A 17,962-nucleotide genomic window follows, 5' to 3' on the forward strand; every position below is an offset into this window, starting at 1 on the left:
CTGGAGCTTTAAAGGCAGGAATCCCAAAACAAATTGAGTCAGCTGTTGGAGAACGCCCACAAACTGCTGGGTGCAGGCAGACCACTCTCCAGCGTGGCAGGAGAAGTGCTGAAGACCCGTGGAAAGATGCAGAGTGTATGTAGCAGGAAGCGAAGTTACAGGCTGGCTGAGGTCAGTGGCAAGCCATGAGAAGGAAGCTGGCTAGACAGAGGGAAACGGTACTGTGAGTCAGGCATCTCAGAGGTAGCACTGCTGGGTTAGCGCGAGCCACAGAAGATCGATGGGAGAAGCTGCGAGGGACCGCACATAGAGAAGGAAACCCGTCATGGTGGAAGACCTTGCAAGGAGCCGTAAGACTGACCAGTGAGTGAAACCAGAGGGGGACACCTGGCTGGGAAGAGGTCACGGAAATATAGCTATGGACATTAATACAAATGAAAGAAAGGCATTTTGAATACTAAGCAAAATGAAAGCAGATTTAAAGGCATTTTGAATACAGAACGTAATGAAAGTAAGTTGGAAACACTCTTCCCTCTTGAGAGGAGTGGAAGAAGGAGCGTGACTTTCTGAATGGAAGTTTTTTAACTGCATTGAAACAATGAACTGCATGAACTGAAACAAGTGCTAGCCAAGACATAAGAGCAAAATGAGTTGTATGCATGATATGAGAAATCCAGCATAAACCACAGCCAAGAAGGTGCAAAAGAACTGTATATTATAAGGAAACGAGCACTGGCAATAACCAAAGGAAACAGAAGAAAGTGTAACAAGTGCATGGTGGCTAACCAGGCCACAATACAGTGGCACATGCGACTGAGGTGAGCCTCACTGCTGAAGAGAAGCAGTGGACTGGTGTTAAAGAAAAAGCAGTCAAAAAGGGGTATCGGTTGCATGACCTTTAATGGGTGCACCGTGTGGTCCGACAACTGCACCTAGACCGGGTTCCCCTGAATGCAAAAGCCACTGAAAGCACCTATAAAGAAGCTTGTGTTGTGCAAAGACCTGGATGTGATTTTGAAGTCAAGTGTTGTTCGAAAGGACTGGAAGCTGGAAGATTCAAACTCTTGGGGAAAGAAAACCCCCTTTTGTTGTTTTGTTTGAAAGCTGGAAGATTTGAACTCTTGGGGAAGGGAACCCTTGTGTTTGATGAACTTCTTTGAACTTGGGGAAGGGGAGCCGACTGCAAGCCTAAGAGCTAGAAGCAGCTCAGTTCTTTATTTTGAACACTATTCTTTTTCTGATACCGACATACCTACACATTATATGCAGTTAGTTGTGAGGGAAAGTATAGGTTTTGGACACAGACCGTTGTTTTACTTTGGACTTCCTGGCACAGACTATCCTTAGTTTTCTTTAGGTAGGGAATTCCCACCTTAGAATAGGGCAAGTTAGGCACTATCCCACCCTGCATTTTTAAGTTAATACAATTTTATTGAAAGAACATGAACCTGTTGTCTGTGTCTGACTCATGATGCCTTCACAGAGCACAGTAGCCAATGTCAACGTTACTATGTCCCGACCCTTTTCCTCCATACCTTTAGGAGACTACCGAGAGGAGCACCACATAAAACAGACATATCCTGATCTCATGGAAAAATATAGGTCAACCAATAAGGTTATGCAGAACACCCTAGCCAAAGCTAGCACACAAGCTGGAATCTAGCAAGTAGTGCATACAAAAGGCATGTGCATAGACCAAGTGGCAGCTCTACAAATGTCCTCAAGGGCGACGCACATCGGAAATACAACAGAAACCACCATGGCTCTGACCAAATTTACTCTGAGACCTTTGGCCACTGGACGATGCTATATCTTTTAAGCTTTCAAAATGCATGAGGCCACCCACTTAGCACATAGAGGCTTCACATAAGTGATGAATAGCCTGTTGAAAGACCTGCGCTTTTTTGTATGTTAGAGGTAAAACGTTGTGCAACATTGTACGTGGTGGGGAAGAACATTTCTGATTTGATTGTTCTTGATGGACTAGAACAAGCAGACAAACAACCGTGTAAAGATGGTAGCTCCCAAGAACTCAGGCTGAGCGACTGAGTGTGTGAAACCATCATTGGCAATGACAACTTTGCTAATGCAACATTATGTCATATAGAAATGAAATTCTTTAGAGAAAGTTTGCTTACTAGAATTTATAATGCAAACCTATGATTAAGAGTGCGCCGTATAAATCAAATATTTTTTAGTGATATCAATTAGCTACCAATAACAAAAACAACTCCACACCTGCTGATCAGTGAAGCAAGCCATGCACATAGAGCGCAGAACTCAAATGCATTAACGTGAGCAATATCTTAAATGGAATAAGTGATGCAAGTTAAATAAAATAAACCAAACAATACATACACTTGGAACGGGAATGACCTGCACCTGGTCTCTCTGAAGAAAGGAAAAGAAATGCCATTGTTTAGCCAATGAATTTCAAAAAGGACGAAGCAGTGAGTTTTTTTTTCAAATATATGTTTGCAGCAACAGCTTCACAAGAAGAATGGAATATTTACCAAATTAGGTGGTGGCCATGGTCCAAAGATAATCCCACAATCAAAATGCATCACCCCTCACCAATGGCCTATGTTGACTTTTTAGACCTATAAATTTGAAAAAAACCACACTACCACCCACGTTCTAGCTGTTGACCAGAGGCCTTCCACCCTGCATTTGCCATTAGGCAAGAGAACACTCAAATCCCTTGCATAAAAGAGACTGATATCCCATGTATACTTGAAAATCCACGTCAGGGTCTTTTAATAGATCAAAAACATGTCTCAATACATCCATTATGCATGTTTAAATAACCATTCCTGAGAGCAAGTCCCACTGATTGGAACTCTATATAAATAAAAAATAAATTGCGGAATGACAAATCTACTAAAAAGACTACATGCACTCCCTTGGAAATGGCAGAATTGCAGGAAATCTATAACATGCACCTTATGCAGGTTTGTCAATAACTATGTCATATAAAAAATGTGTGTGTGTTAATTTATTTCAGATATGCAGATAGTGCAAACCCTGCCAGTGAGGCAGTGGAACACTTTAAGTAACAGAGTATCAGAGAATAAGTGTTACTTCAGAAGAAACTGCCATAGCCGCAACATTTGAGATTGACAGGAGGATTCTTTATATTAGGTGGTGGAATCCAAAAAAGGACCTGTAAAGCAGAAGCAAGCTCTTGAGAGCTTTGTTGAAGCGTGGAAGTTCAGGGGTGTGAGAGGTCAGAAATGAGAGGGGGGACACAAAGTTGAAATATTCTCATTGTTAGACATTTTATTTAAGCGGAAATAGATTGGATGAAAGCCTCTATGACCCTATACTAAGGAAGTCTAATCTGACCCTCACACCAGAACAAACAACTAAGCAGTGCAAGGAAATGTCTCTGACTTACGTTTAGTAAAAATGTGTTTATAACCAAAATATAAACATGAGGCCAACAGAAAGTGTCTTTTATTCCGAGGAGAAACCCTTGGATCCAGAGGGTGGCTCCCTTCCCCTGGATATTGTAGGTAAGATGGCAAAAGGTTCTCTTTCGAACAATAGTTTCTTGGTACTTTAAACTGAATTCACAAAAGTTCTTATTCCCATCATAAATTCCACAATACGCTTTCTTTAACTCCTCTCATACTTCAGCTGATTGCCTGGTGAACTCGGTTTCCATGAATCCCCTTGTGAGCTCTTCAGATCTCCTGGTATACTCCTCTGCCAGGTATCTTGGCACAGTGTTCAAAGTATTTGTATAACTCAAAGTGCCTGGTGTATCTACCTATCCAAACTTCTTTCATGTGGTTCTTCATTTCACTGGTATGCTTCCCTGCCAGGTATTTTGTAACATGGTTAAACTTTCCTCTACAATCTTGGGTGGAACTCCTGGTATACTCCCCTGCCAGGAATTCTTGTATGGTTTCTTCCGATCCCTTAGTATCCTCCTCTGCCAGGTATATTGCCACAGTTTTAGGCTTTTCATTACATTACAGCGTTGGTGGATTGCCTGGTATACTCCCCTGCCAGGAATCCTCTTATGGATCTCTTAGATCCCCTAGTATTCTTCCCTGCCAGGTATCTTGCCCCAAAAGTCAACTGCCTGGTGTATTCCTTTTGCCAGGACTACTCGTTGGGTTCACTGTTCTTTTTCACTATACCACAGTTGTATCAACTTTGTTGTGCTACAATAGGTTTACTTAGGGTAACACTTACTCCAGCTTTACCTGACATTTAGGCAATAAGCCCTGAGCCACTGGGCCATTATCACCTAAGGTAATACCCCCGGAGCCCATAGTTACAGGAACGAGCGTAGCGAGTGCCTTAACGAAGGCCCCTGGGCCATTAGTTTCTGCGGTTATGGCTAAAGCCAAGCAGCAAGTGTATGTGTCTGTTTTTAGTTAAACACATTCGTTATTTAGTCACTCAACTACATTATCTGAAACAAGCGTCTGCGTTTGACCCTTGTCAAAAAAAAACTGCCTTGTTGGACAGTATGTGCATTTTTACCAAGGAACATGTGTAGCACCCTGCTATTGAACGTTTCCTCTGCAAAGTCGCCTGACTTTTGCCTGGCAGCTAAATTGGCTTCTCAGACTCATTATCCTTGACACCCCCCCTCAAGGCAATTTGACACAGATCAAAGGATTTGTAGCTCCGTGAAGTCATTAATACACCTACTGGGAGCTATATTTACATAAGATTACCTATATTGGTGGCAAAAACGAAACGATTAACACATTCATATGTTAGCAAATAATTGCTGCATGCAAAAATTAACATGAGTTGCTTGATAAATTGCTGAGTGGCTAGAAGCATGTCATGTGTAATGATTTCAATGTCTGCAGCAAAATATGAGACAAATTCCAGGTATTATCAACAGCCAGCAGTACCACGCACTCGACAAAAATCAGGGTTCTAATGACTGTGTACAAGGCAATTAAACATTTATGTAGGGCACTTGTGGCCAACTGCTGCCACCACAGAAAGACCAGTATTGAACCCACTGAACTGTGAACTGTCAATGAACAAGTGCATGGCTTCTTGCATCGTATTTTCGGAGGGTAGCAAAAATGCAATCTGTTTGATCACAGCGAAGTGTGCTTGGCGATATGTATCCTCAGTGCTTCGCACCTCCAAACACATTTTTAACAGCCGTGCTATGTGCAGGTTCAATTACGGGTATTCTAAATGCGTGGAGCTGGGCCAGCGTAATGATTTCAGTTGAACCAATTCAGGCGGTTTCAAAATGAAACCACAACATCTAATTTGTGCATTTACAGTGATCAGGGTTGGCATTCCCATTGTGACAATACAACAAGATTGATTGAAATGTGCCAGATATGACCCATTAGGGTAGGCTATGCGCGTTACTGTAAAAGGACGCAATTGGTGCAACACGCAGTCTGCATTTAGAGTTACTGTCGCAGGAATTCACTGGCTCAGCATGTGTACACGCCATCCGTGTAGAGCCTTTGCATTCACGTAATGAGTACAGTGTTATTTCGGCACTTGATGGTGAAACAACTGCATGTGAATACGGTACAACAAACTCCTTTCTGACCAACTTGTCATTTACCCAATGCACATTACCCCATGACTGTAGTTTCTGACAGATCATAGAAGGTGTGTGAATGGGGATATTTAGCAACCAGTGCAGGATACAATTTGTTGAGCCTGGCGACCAGGCAGATGCCGCTACTACAGTCTTTGCAAATACACTAAGCAATAAGAAATTGCAGCCAGACCTCGACTAACATGTTGCAACCTTGGACAAGTTGGGCATGTATTTGTTCTGGTCATGAAATTACATTCCAATCTAGGACCCCTCTGCTGAGAGTGTCCAGAAAATCTGTTACCACAGAAAGACTCACTGCGGCTTCTTGGTCGCTTCTAATCATAGATAAGTAATTTTGAATCAACCCTACTACATCTGTGATGACATCTCGTAGCACATAGAAACCCTGCTGTAGCACTTGATCATTATAAGGTACAGCATGAAATTCTAGGTGCACTGTTGCCCTTTCAGTCTGCATGGTTTGCATTATTGCTTGTGAGCAAGTGAAAGTTCTACTTGTTATGGACGCTTGTCCCACCTCACAAGGTACTTTAGGATCAGAGGTGGTGCAGTTAACTACACTCCTGACATGCCCGCTCTTGGTGCTGTTCAGACCAACAGCTGACTGCATGATAGCTGTCCCATTCTCTTCTTTTATGAAGTTATCTAGAGATTGTATCACCTCACTCAGGTGATATTGTGAAAGCATTCCTTGGCACTGCTCACCTATGGATATAGCTTGTGTCAGGGAAATGTTATCGGAGTTATATGGGCCCACACTGAGTCCGGCTTTTCTTTTATTGCATTAATTTTCTTGAACCAACCATAACACTGGTCTCCCTGATGCATAAGTGATATGCCTGGTGCCATTGCATTCTTTTGCTTCTCTATAAGAACTCACCTTCTGTCTTCTTTCACTCAGGGTAGAAACTCAGGTTCCTATTACTGCAAGTGGTCTGTAACTACGTATCATTTAAAAAATACATCAAATGTGTGAATCTACATACCATTTCTAACGTGTGAACACCTTTGATTTGCTATACCCATTGACCATACAGGGACAGTTTTCCGCCATATTTGTTCAGTCATGTTTGCAAAGTATTCTTTGTAAAAAAAAAAAAGACTAAATCTGCAACATGCATGTGTTGTGCATTATGTGGCTTTGGAGGTAATTTATACTGATTTTCAAAAATGTAATCCCCTGCTTGGTATGGTCTCAGTGAAATATATGGGAACTGTGCCTTGAATTCAGGACTGTCGGTTTGAAACAGCACTGCACAGAACGTGGATTTGGGCCACCAAATGGGTTCACGTTTGACAAGTAAAAAGGCATTGTAATATCGCAAATAATAATACACATGGGGGCCCATTTCATGTAGATCCTCCACATCATCAAACACATCAAATAATGCATTTTACGCAAATGTCTGGAGCCTAGTACTTCACGAAAGGGGGAGCAAGAATCAAAAAAAGATAAGTGGGCACCACTGGGTAAATACACTGAGTGCGGTATTTAGTAAAGTAAAAATCTTAAATCCAGATGAGGTTTAGAGAAATCAAGAAAAATTCCCAGGAGCTGGCTGTGAGGAGTCTGGAGACATCCTCCGAAATGCATTGGCACATTAAGTCTATTCTCACCATGAGATGTGTTAGCCGCGTCCCCACTAAGATTGAATTAGTGTTTGCTTTGTGAAACCTTTTTGTTGATAAACAACCATCCTTCTGATTAAGACTCAGATTTTCTTTGTGAACCTTTGTGAAATTTGGACAAATTGTTCAAGAAGAGAGTATTTACACATTGCAAGAACTCTTTTCTAAAATTGCATTACCCATGTTCGGTGTAACGGAGAGCGGCTGTGTGACTAGGTTTGCTATCTAGTCTCTTGCTTCACATGGAGCCTAGTTCTTAACAGTTCTATGTATGTTCTGGACACAGGATTACTGGATGCAAACAGTCTGGATTCATCAATCACAGAAAAGGTGTGAACTTGCAGCTGTGTAGCTGGGCCATTAAATGTCTTCAACAATGGCATTCACACATGACCCATTGTTAGAGGAAACATTTGTATTGAGGCTGGAGTTCCTGGCTCTTTGAGCTCTCTTTTCTCCATCTTGTGTGAAGAACTTAAAGGCTTTAGAACAACGTTGTTGCTTGCAGGTGGAGTGAAAACCTCGCTCAGAAAATGCCCGGAAGTCATTGAGATGAAGAATAAAGTGAGGCTGAGCCACAGTAGGAGAAAATACACTGCCAGCATTTTATAACACTGTTTCAGAAAGTCTGTCCAAAAGAATTCTTTCATTACTATAGTAACTAGAAATGCTTTCCGTTTCCAAATTGGTAGACCTGCAGTACTTCCCTGAATTGTGGAAGTGTAGTCAAGGGTGTGTCATGGCCACTTACCCAGGATCACAGGACCGGCATCATCAAGTGGAGGGACCAGAGGGAATCATGATTCACGAACGTCCCTTTGGGACGTTTATACATGGGGGGCCTGGTTGGACAGAGTCCTGGCGCCTTTAAGCGCCCGACTCATGGAAGAACTTAAACAAGACATATTTTATTATGGGCAGAAGTGCTTGGAATGGAACAGGAACTCTTTTATTATGGGCAGAAATACTCTAAAGAACTCTCATTTATGTGTAACTAGTATGGGTGTGGTCTTCATCTGCACGGGCAACTTCTTGGAGTGGCAGGGTGTGGCATGCAGGACTATGCTAAGGGGGTGGCCTTAAGAGATCAGCTATAAAAGACAGCCCAACCCCAAGGCACACACTTCGCGTTATTCTGCACCTCCGTGCAGCGTAACGCTCACCGTCGCCTGGGATTCATCTTACCTGGAGAGATCCTGCCATCTTCATCCGTACTTACCATCTGGAGGATCCTGCTCTTACCTGTACACTTCTTCCTGACACCACAGCTCACCTGAAAACATCTCAGAGCACAGGCTTCTTCCTGGCACCGCGGCACACCTGCAAACATCTCGGAGTGCAGACATCTTCTTCTTAGGCACCACGCACGACACACACCATCCGAACTCGCAGCACCTGCAAAAGAAAGGCAAAAGACAAGGTTAGACACTTAAGGGTGCGCTGCCACTAAAACCTTGCGCCTTCCCTAAAACCATCACTCACCTTCTGCTGGACATCGCAGTCGCATCCATCTTCCGCTCAGCTAAATTCTACGCCTCCACAGCCGTTGTTAGACCACATTGCCACCTATTTGGGAGAAAGCAGAAAGGAATGTTTTTCAGTGAAGAACAACATTGAGAGGGAGGAAAAAAAGAGGGAAAAAACAAGAGACATTGAGAGAAAGAAGAAAGAGGGGAAAAGACAAAAGACATTGAGATAAAGCAGAGAGAGGATCTTAGTCACAAGCTGGACTGGACTATTACTCAGGAATCAGTGAAGGAACTCTATTCCATCAACAAGCGCCCCTGCCGGAAGTAGGACGGAGAGCTCATCATTCACACTTACCAGGTGAGCCTTATTGGCTGGTTCATGCCCACAGAAATCGCACCTTGGGTTGAAGGGGTTGGGAGATACCACAGTCACCAATCAGCACATTCACCTTTTCCCATATCCACGCAGGAGCAGTGTCACAGATTGTCGCCGCCCATAGCTGATCTGCAGGGGATGAAACCAGAAGGGGGTGTTTAACGCCATGGAAGGCTGCAACTGTGCACCAACGTCTCCGCAGAGACCAGGTGAGCGTAACAGGGTGGCATATTCTTCCTCATCTTGAACGCCTATCAGCATCATTTGACAGATCTCCATCTCTTCCTCTTCAGTGGGCTCCTCACTTGGAAGAGGAAGATTGCGTGGAAACATTGTGGTAACCATCTGGAGCGGGTTTCAGGTGAGCCACAGAAATGTGCATGGTACTTTGGGTGGTAATGCAGGTAGGACAGCAGTTCTGGACCCTTCCACTCTAATCACTTGCACTGCTGGTCCCAATCTCCTGCTTTGAGAGTGTTCTCAGGACTGGCATCAGCAGCTTCCACCTGGAGGGATTCCCTCAGCAGCCTTGTCGTCAGCAGTTGCTTGTGCCTGGAGAGGGGGCTGGGAAGAGTATGAAGATCAGGCATATAAATATTTCTCCCAAACAAGAGTTCAAATGGAGTCTTTCAGTTGCATAGAGACTGGCGTGGTAAATTATTTAAATTCCTGATCACTAATGGCACATGATCCACCCAGTTCCCTCCAAGTGACAGAACGCATTTAGTCAGGCTCACTTTAATGGACTGGTTCGTTGTCTCCACAACCCGGTCTGTTTGAGGGGAAAAAGAGTGTGAGAATTGCAGCTCTATTCCCCATGCTTCCAATGCTTTCTTCAGAGCCTGCCCCGAAAAAGCCGGACCATTATGAGCGCGGAACGTTTGAGTTGCAGTCATTGCTACTACCCCCCTAAGTGCATGTATGACTGATTTGCAGTCTGCTTTCTTTTGAGGAATTATCCAGGTGAACCTAGTGCATGAATCCACCATTACTAGAATGTACTTATTTATTGCTGGTAGTGGGCTGATATGATCCACATATTGGATCTCAAAAGGCGAGGCTTGCTTTCTCAAAGGAACCTCCCTACGTTTTTGTTGCTGTGGTCCACAGTTGTCTTTGTATATCTTCACTTCTTGGCGTAGCCCTGGCCACAAGTAACAGTCAAGGAGAAGCTGTGCAGTTGTGCTCACCCACAATGGGCAGATGCAAATCCAGCGTGTGTGGCTGCAATCAGCTTTTCCCTGTCGGCTCCATTAGAGATTAATTTTTTTATAGGATTCCTTTTCTATTGCTTTGTTATTCTCAATGTCAAACATATTTACTCAGGACTACTTTTGGCCCAGGTACAATAGCCAAACAAGCCTCTTATTTCCTCATCCATTGCAGTCGCTGAGCGAGTTATGGCTGCTATCATTTTTCTCACTGTGTGCTTTTTGGCATATTATCTGCAAATGCATTGCTTGTGCTATGAATGTGCCCTTTAGTATGTACTCTTGTGTGCATCACCCATAGCAAAGGGCAAGTCTGTTTAAGATCCCAAACCTGCTCCCAGAGTTGCCTGGAAGCAATAGTTGTATGCCTAATGTCTCTGAAGTCATTCTCAATACACCAATGCAAATCAGGATTATAAACTCCGACAATGTAATCTGAATGTGAGACTACTAGTGTGGGCTTCCCTGAATCTGCTTGGCACAATGCCAGCAGTAATCCATGCAATTCAGCAGTCTAGGCAGACATGTCACCCAGATGCTTTGTTGCAATATCAGTGTATATAAATATTTCTTCATGTGAGAATTGTCCTACAACCACTGCGCAGGCGGCAACGTATTTGGACCATGTCCCTACCGCTGGTATCGCAGACCCATTGTACCTGGGAACAAAATCAAACAATGGTATGTCAGGCCGTGAGGTGTCAGGCTCTGTGTCCATCGTCCAACTCAAATCACTCAGTCTTTGCAATTCTGCCTTATAATGGTACTTTACATATGGGGAATGTTGAGATGCTGACAATTGAATACATCTAGTATGTAATGACTTTGCATTGAGCATGCTAGCTTTTGTGGCAGCCCCAAGTTGAGATAAAGGTGTGTTTATGTTTAAAGTTCTATTTGCTGCCAATGGCCGTTCTTTCTGAATAATCATCTGAACTGAAGCCAGAATTTTTTCCCTCAGGTGTAAATTTTAACTCAGGTCTGGAATATACATGTGACTTATATGCAATAGGTTTAATCTCACCTAGATTGCACAATGTGTATGTGAAAGCATTATCTCCCACCACCAGGTTTATCTCCAAGTCTTTATCTGTATTTCTGTCCTGCAAAGGACAGGTTTGAGTCATTAATGAATACACATGGTGCAGAATGTGAGTGTTTTCTGGCAGCCAGTGAGCTGCTTTGAAATTCGGTTTTATCAAAGAACACAATGGTTTCACTAGCCCAGCAAAATTAGAAACATAAGAGTTGCCAATATTCAGAAGTCCTAGAATAGCCTGTGATTGCCTAAGTGTGGTAGATGGTCATATCCTGGCACACTTCTCAAGAAAATCTGCTGATAAGCCTCTGCCCTCATCTGAAAGAATGAATCCTAGAAAGGTAAACCTCAAAATGAGCTATTCTTGATTTTTTGAAGTTGATCAGGTATCCTTTTGCAGCCAATGTGTGAATGACTGTCTACTTGTTGCAAGTGTTCACGGAGATCATCATGGGCGATGTAAATATCATCTACATATGCCAACAGTTAGGAATGTCTGCAAGCAAGCTCTGTATTCTACTTGAGAATGTTCTAGGTGAATTTATATACCCCTGCATTATTCTAGTGAATTGGAAATGTGTTCCCTTAAATGTTACTACAGTGTATTTCTGTTTCTCTACACTTAAGGGTTGTGTGAAATATCCATTGCCTAGATCAAGGTTTGTTTTATATTTACATCTGTGCAAGTTGGCAAGCAATCCAGAACTGTGCTGGTTCTGGACTGCCTCAGTCTTACAATGTGCATTCTAAATTCGAAAATCCACAATAAATCATTATGTAGCATCAGGTTTTAAAACGGGGAACACTGGACTATTATGTGGGGTAGCTTGCTTTAGGATTACCCCCTGGTCCATTACCTGGTCTACTATGGTTTGCATGCGAGTAACTGCCTGTGGTTTAACTGGATACTGCCTGTGGCAAGGGTGGTTTCAGTACTGGAATCACATGCGCTGGACATTCCTTATAATGCCCTTCATGATTTTCAAACAACTGCACTGCTGCCAGTGCGGACCAATTTCTTGCATATTTTTGCATTAGTCCCCCACTCACTTTGCTTGAAAAAGCAGGCCTTACCACCTCTTCAACACTGGGTGCTTGTTGCACGTATAGTGGTGGCCAATCTTGAAATGCTAACAGTCCTTTATATTGGATGTATAACTGTGGCCAAAACAGTGCTTCAATCTTTTTTGGGTGCTCGCCTTCCAGCTGAATAGTTACAAAATACTATTCATTGTGTGCTAATGTCTACCCAGTGGGTGTAGTTATATGCACATTTCTGTGTGCCCTTGTGTGCTCCAATAGGGCATTGTGGCTGCATTCAAATATGGAAATGTCAGACCCGAAGTCTAATAGGGCCTCAATCCAATCCATGTGTTGCTTAGTCTTGGGAATGATCAATGAGTGTGACACTCTACATTCTGTGAAACCTGTAGGGCTGCAGTGTGTTTTTTCTCAACCTTCACGTCCTTACCCTCAGCTTTAGAACAATCTGGCATCCTTGCCTGTGGGGAAGGAGACAAGCCCTCATCAGTGCCGTAACTTCTGTGGACTTTTCATGTGTCTCCTAGCTCTAAAATCATAGTCAGCAGGTCTGAAATGGGACTGCCCCCCCAGGCTTACCCCATGATCGTCTACTCCTGCGATTGCCTTGCCACTGCGAGGCCTGCAGATTTCTAATTTTTAGGCCTATGCTCTGGATATTTTTCTTCCTCTATTGGCGCCAATTGTCGCCTCTGTGGTTTGTTGCCCTTTTTACCATGGAACGATCCTCGCCCTTTCGAGAGGCCTCCCTTTGTGGTGAGTTTCCTTATCTGGCTTACCGTCTTTGTTAGCCTTTCTCTGCATCTCTGCAGGTCTCCTGCCTAAGTGATCCCTGCCTAGCGACTGATAAGTGGAGGTCACTATGTCCCCAAATTGCTCCCTTTTCTCTTGCTAATTCAATTGGGACAAGTTCCTATAGACTTCTAACCTTTCTAACCTTGCAGGCTCTCCTTCTAATAAGGGTAGAATTATGCTCTCAACCATTTGATAATTATTAGATGCGATGGACAGGCCTAAATTCATGGCGGCGGCCGCGCCTTGTGTTCCCATGATGTCTGCTAATATCAGTACTAGCGATGTGATGGACGGTGTGCCTATCAGCTTTAAATAAAGCCAGCTATAAATTGAGATCTAGCTTTCCCAGCTCGCTAAAGGCGGTGTGCAGCCAGATGGAATGAACATGGCTAGCACCCTATGTCTGTGCTGTAGAGTGACTTGAGGGTAGGCTGCTTGCAATTGCCCTAGTTTCTGTGAATACCACTTGGGTATGTCTTCATATCTGGACGGACAAGATCCTAATATGATTTTCAATGTCTGTAGTTGTACCCCACCTGCATTCAGCTGTCCCTGTGGCTGCTGAGCCGGTGCTATACCCTGCTGTGACGCATATTGCAGTGCAATATTGCACACAGTGTCAAAATGGGTGGCTAGCAATTGGTAGTCTGCAGTATGGGCCTCTGCGGTTTGGATGAAACCGGGCTAAGATTTCTAGTGACAGATTGGGTGTGGCTAATGGTCCATGCCTAGCACTTGTTTGTGGGAAAACTAGATTACCTCCAAACCAGTTGACATGATTTGTATGTGTTAAAGCCAATTCAGGAAACTGATATGGGCGATAGTAGATGGCGTCTAAATCTCCCCTCACCAGGAGAGTTGCATAATACATTATTTGTCCTATTGGCTGGGGTCTTTAAGAAAGTAAAGAGAGATTCTGCTGTCAATGCACCAAGTTGCGCTACCACGAAGTTAGTATTCACTGCTTGATAGCGCGCCGATTGAAGCCATTCATATAGCGCAATTCTGCAACGGATGGGAATATTGATTTCCTGATGAGCCACCTCCTGTACTCACTCTAAACTCTTATTTTAAAAAAGTTTTTTGGAAAACAAATGTGGCCCTGTCCTTTAATCGTGACTGGGTCCTGAGGTTTTTAGCCATTAGTAATGCTATGGTCACCTCTAAAACGTCCCATCTGTTGTGGCTGACACCTGCCTTAATTGCCTGTGGTGAAGCTTGATTTCTGCCCCCTTCCCTCCACCTCAGGTGAGACTGTGGGGAGATGACATGGAATCCAGAAGTCATGTTTTATGATAATAGGTACGCCGGGAGTTGACCTAGCACTTGGGACAACTTTCCTGAGTGTCTGCGCCTATTAGCACAATTTGACACAACACAGCCACAACATTTTGTGAAGTTCTTTTGGACTCAAAGAGACACAATTATGAAGAATTACTCAGAAACATGCAACTGACAATGAGGGTAATATATTTTTAATATCACATCTATCTCCTACAAGCTATGATTTGCATTGCACATGCTATAATATAACAGCAGCAACTATAACATAGCACATTACCATACATATGAACAGAGCGGTCATGTAAGCAAAGAGCATGGTTTACATTAATATAAGAACGGACAAGTAATAATTTTAGTTTAACAGAGTGACTTAGGATTTATACTATGTTCAAGTGTAACATACCAAACGCCTTTAGTCTCTACATGCACACAGCAAGACTTCCACATTTCAACTCACGCTTTGGGTCAAGCTGTGCTGCATACGCTTCGGAGGGACTTGCTTATCTCTCTCTCTCGCCTATGCTCTGGGCTTTGCGATGACCGATCCCTTCCCAACCCCTACGATTTCAGTTCTGCTGATTGCTTTGTGAACCTCTGTGTCCTGCCCAGTCAGCTTGTGCTTTATATCTCAAGAAGGGACTTGGTCTGTCTAGCATGTGTGCGTCATTTCCGCCACCTGGAAAGTTAAAGCCTAACGCTTAAGATTATTCTTGTGCTTGGCTTTGAACATACAACATATCTATGTGCAGACAAGAGACAGGTGTTGCCCGTGTACCCTGGTTTTCTCTACCATAGTAACTGGGTTCCCGTACATTGAACAGGTAAAGAGTGTCAATTGCACCACACAACTCCAAAATCCATTATGTTAAGTGGGCTTCTGAAGGGTTAAAGCATATCACTTGCCTCCACACACTTAACTGTGCACGTGTATTTTGGTGTCGTGCTTCCTGTCCCATGGCTGCTTATCAGAGCTGAATGGTGTAAAAAGCATCTTTTGGCCTTGCTACGGGCCGTTTAAGGCAGGAAGTAACCACTTGCAGTTTGGTTTCTCTGCTGGAGGGGGAAGCTAGAGTTTCCTGCTCATCGCCTTTCGTTAAAGCCAAGCAGCAGGTCTGTGTGTGTGTTTTTAGTTACAAACACGTGCGTTATTTAGTCACTTAACTACATTATCTGAAACAAGTGTCTGTATTTGTCCCTTGTCAAAAAGCCCCTGCCTTGTTGGACAGTATGTGTGTTTTTACCAAGGGACAAGTGTAGCACCCTGCTATTGAATGTTTCCTCTGCAAAGTCGCATGATGTGATCCAAATTGTCTTCTCAGACTCATTATCCTTGACAGTTGTGTTATCCATAGAACTGGATTGCACAAATGGCTGTGTGAATTGTCAAGATCAGCAAATTAACTAAATATTGACAGTTTTTATCATTCCTAATGAAGGATAAAGCAGACTACTTGCCATTCACCCAACTGACTGTTTCCTATATTTTGTTTATCTGCATCTTTTTACCAATCAAGGCTTGACTACTGTAACAGCCTCTTCCTTAACCTGCCACTTTGCCACTTTCTTCCCTCTGCCCTCTCTAACTAATCCAGAATAGGGCTGTGATACATATCAATGGCCTCAAGGCCAGGGAACACATCTCTGCAGTCCTACAATGTCTTCACTGGCTCCCAGTTGCTGCAAGATCAAATTGAAGACCCTCTGTATCATCCATAAGGCTGTCTAGGGCCACACTATCTCCTCCTCCTTCTTCTCCTCCTCCTCCTCCTCCAACTATGCCAACAGTCGCGGAGATTGGCAGCCAGGCAGTTCTCTGAAGAGTCTAATAGGTTCCTGGCAATCTGCACAATTGCCAGAAGCACCCCACAGTGCACAACGTTTCGGTAAGATGCCTAGGGCACATCTTTCTTTTTCTTCTTTCAAGCGCTGCTGAGAGCGTTATATCATCCATCTGCCCACACTCTCCCCCTGATGGTGTTTGGTTTTATGGGTTCGGCACGATGGCTGCCCTGCGCGGTCTACAGCACTAGCTGAACCATGGCAGACCCAGTGACCTGTGGGGGCATTCGGATTGGATGGTGTCCATTACTACAACCGGACCACTGCCGGAGCCGGAAGGCGATCGCCGGCCCCACTCAAAGGGCCTCCATCTAAAGGTCAAGTCCCTGTCTGATCCTGTTCCTGCCCGGGAGTCCCATCGGCGCCCTTTGTCCGGCGTCCTGCATTAGGCCTCCTTCAATTGGGTCTGGTCACTCAATGTGCATTATAGCTATTCCATGCACTTTCAAAAGGTATGAGTGCTGTGTGTGCCTGCCACCTACCATTATGCACAGCCAAGGACAGAGGCTATAGCTCTGGCCTCCTCCTTTTATGCACACCAACTACCTGTAACCTCAGCACACCACTACCCTCAGTACGTCCTCCCAACCCCCAGGCCGCGCATCCCGCTCCATTCTATTGTGGCTTCCACACTGACCTCCCTACTTCATCTTACAAGCAGCGTCTATCCTCTCCTACATTCCATGGAGTCATGTACCTCTCTGGTTAACGTGTGTTTAAGTGTATAGGCGCCACATAAGTGACCAATAAATAAATAAGATCCCAGGGAGGCATCAAGAGATGGCACGCTTATTGTTATGAGTTTATAAAAACAAGTGCAGGATAAATCAAGTGTGCTCCTGATCATGAATGAACGGCACACGCACATTTTGCAGTCGTGCTTCAACCTGATCATCGGTCATAGAATGTCAAACAAGACCACTTTCGCTAAATACGGTTTCTTCTCTGGAAGTTTGGAGTCCCCATGCATTTACAATGCTGGATTGAGTGATAAGCCCAGGCACATTTTTTTGCTATTAGCAGAAGGAGGAGTCAGACTAATTTGTGACATGTTGAAGGGTGTTTATTCAAATAAGAAAAACTGCTAAAGGGGGAGTTCCAAACTAAAAGTCAGGGTGCTTGTCAAAATCCAAAATAAATAGTCCTTAGTACATATTCTATGAGCTATCTGGCCCTACCAATTAGGAAAACATAACAAAAAGGAGGAGGCCAGAGCTATAGCCTCTGTCCTTGGCTGTTACCTGGCCAAAGCACTGGAATCCCTTTCTCAGGAAGAAAAGAAAAGTTCAGCATTGTCTCCCAGAAAAGTCCTCGACCTCTCGGCAGGTTCTATGTGCCAAATTCCACACAGTTCTCTTTCCAGGAAGAAAAATATTCTTTTAATACAATTGCACAATTTTCGACAATATTCTTGATTTAAGCTTAACCCCTTAACTGCCATGGATGAGCCATCTCGTTCTTGACATTACATTTGCATTGCCAAGTACGAGATAGCTTGTCCTTTTTTGGCACTTTGGTTTGTGCAATCCCTGCAAAGTAGGGATTGCACAAAACTGAAATCCAACCCCGGGCTATGTGAGAGGAGGTTCCTCCTCATGGGCCGGGGGTTGGATTTCTTTCAGTTTCAGGTCGAGTGCAAGCCGACATGAAACAAAGTAATTTTCACTGCCATTTTCGGCTGCTGCAGTGAAAATGAAAGGTGAGTCTCCACCT

The 17,962-nt window shown here is 43.8% G+C and overlaps 1 protein-coding gene across 3 annotated transcripts in view; it reads right to left on the reverse strand.

The window, feature by feature from the left end:
- Positions 1-17,962, reverse strand: part of CTDSPL (CTD small phosphatase like) — a 404,110-nt gene that overhangs the window by 359,138 nt on the left and 27,010 nt on the right. The window contains exon 3 of one of the 3 annotated variants that reach the window (XM_069647692.1): positions 2,359-2,391. The exons of the other annotated variants lie outside the window; for them this stretch is intronic. Within the exon in view, the coding sequence (XP_069503793.1) occupies positions 2,359-2,391 (33 nt within the window). The remainder of the gene's footprint in view (positions 1-2,358; positions 2,392-17,962) is intronic. 3 annotated transcript variants of the gene reach the window in all.

The sequence above is a fragment of the Ambystoma mexicanum genome, chromosome 2q (genome assembly GCF_040938575.1).
Source record: "Ambystoma mexicanum isolate Mex_15411 chromosome 2q, UKY_AmexF1_1, whole genome shotgun sequence".
Taxonomy (NCBI): Eukaryota; Metazoa; Chordata; class Amphibia; order Caudata; family Ambystomatidae; genus Ambystoma; species Ambystoma mexicanum.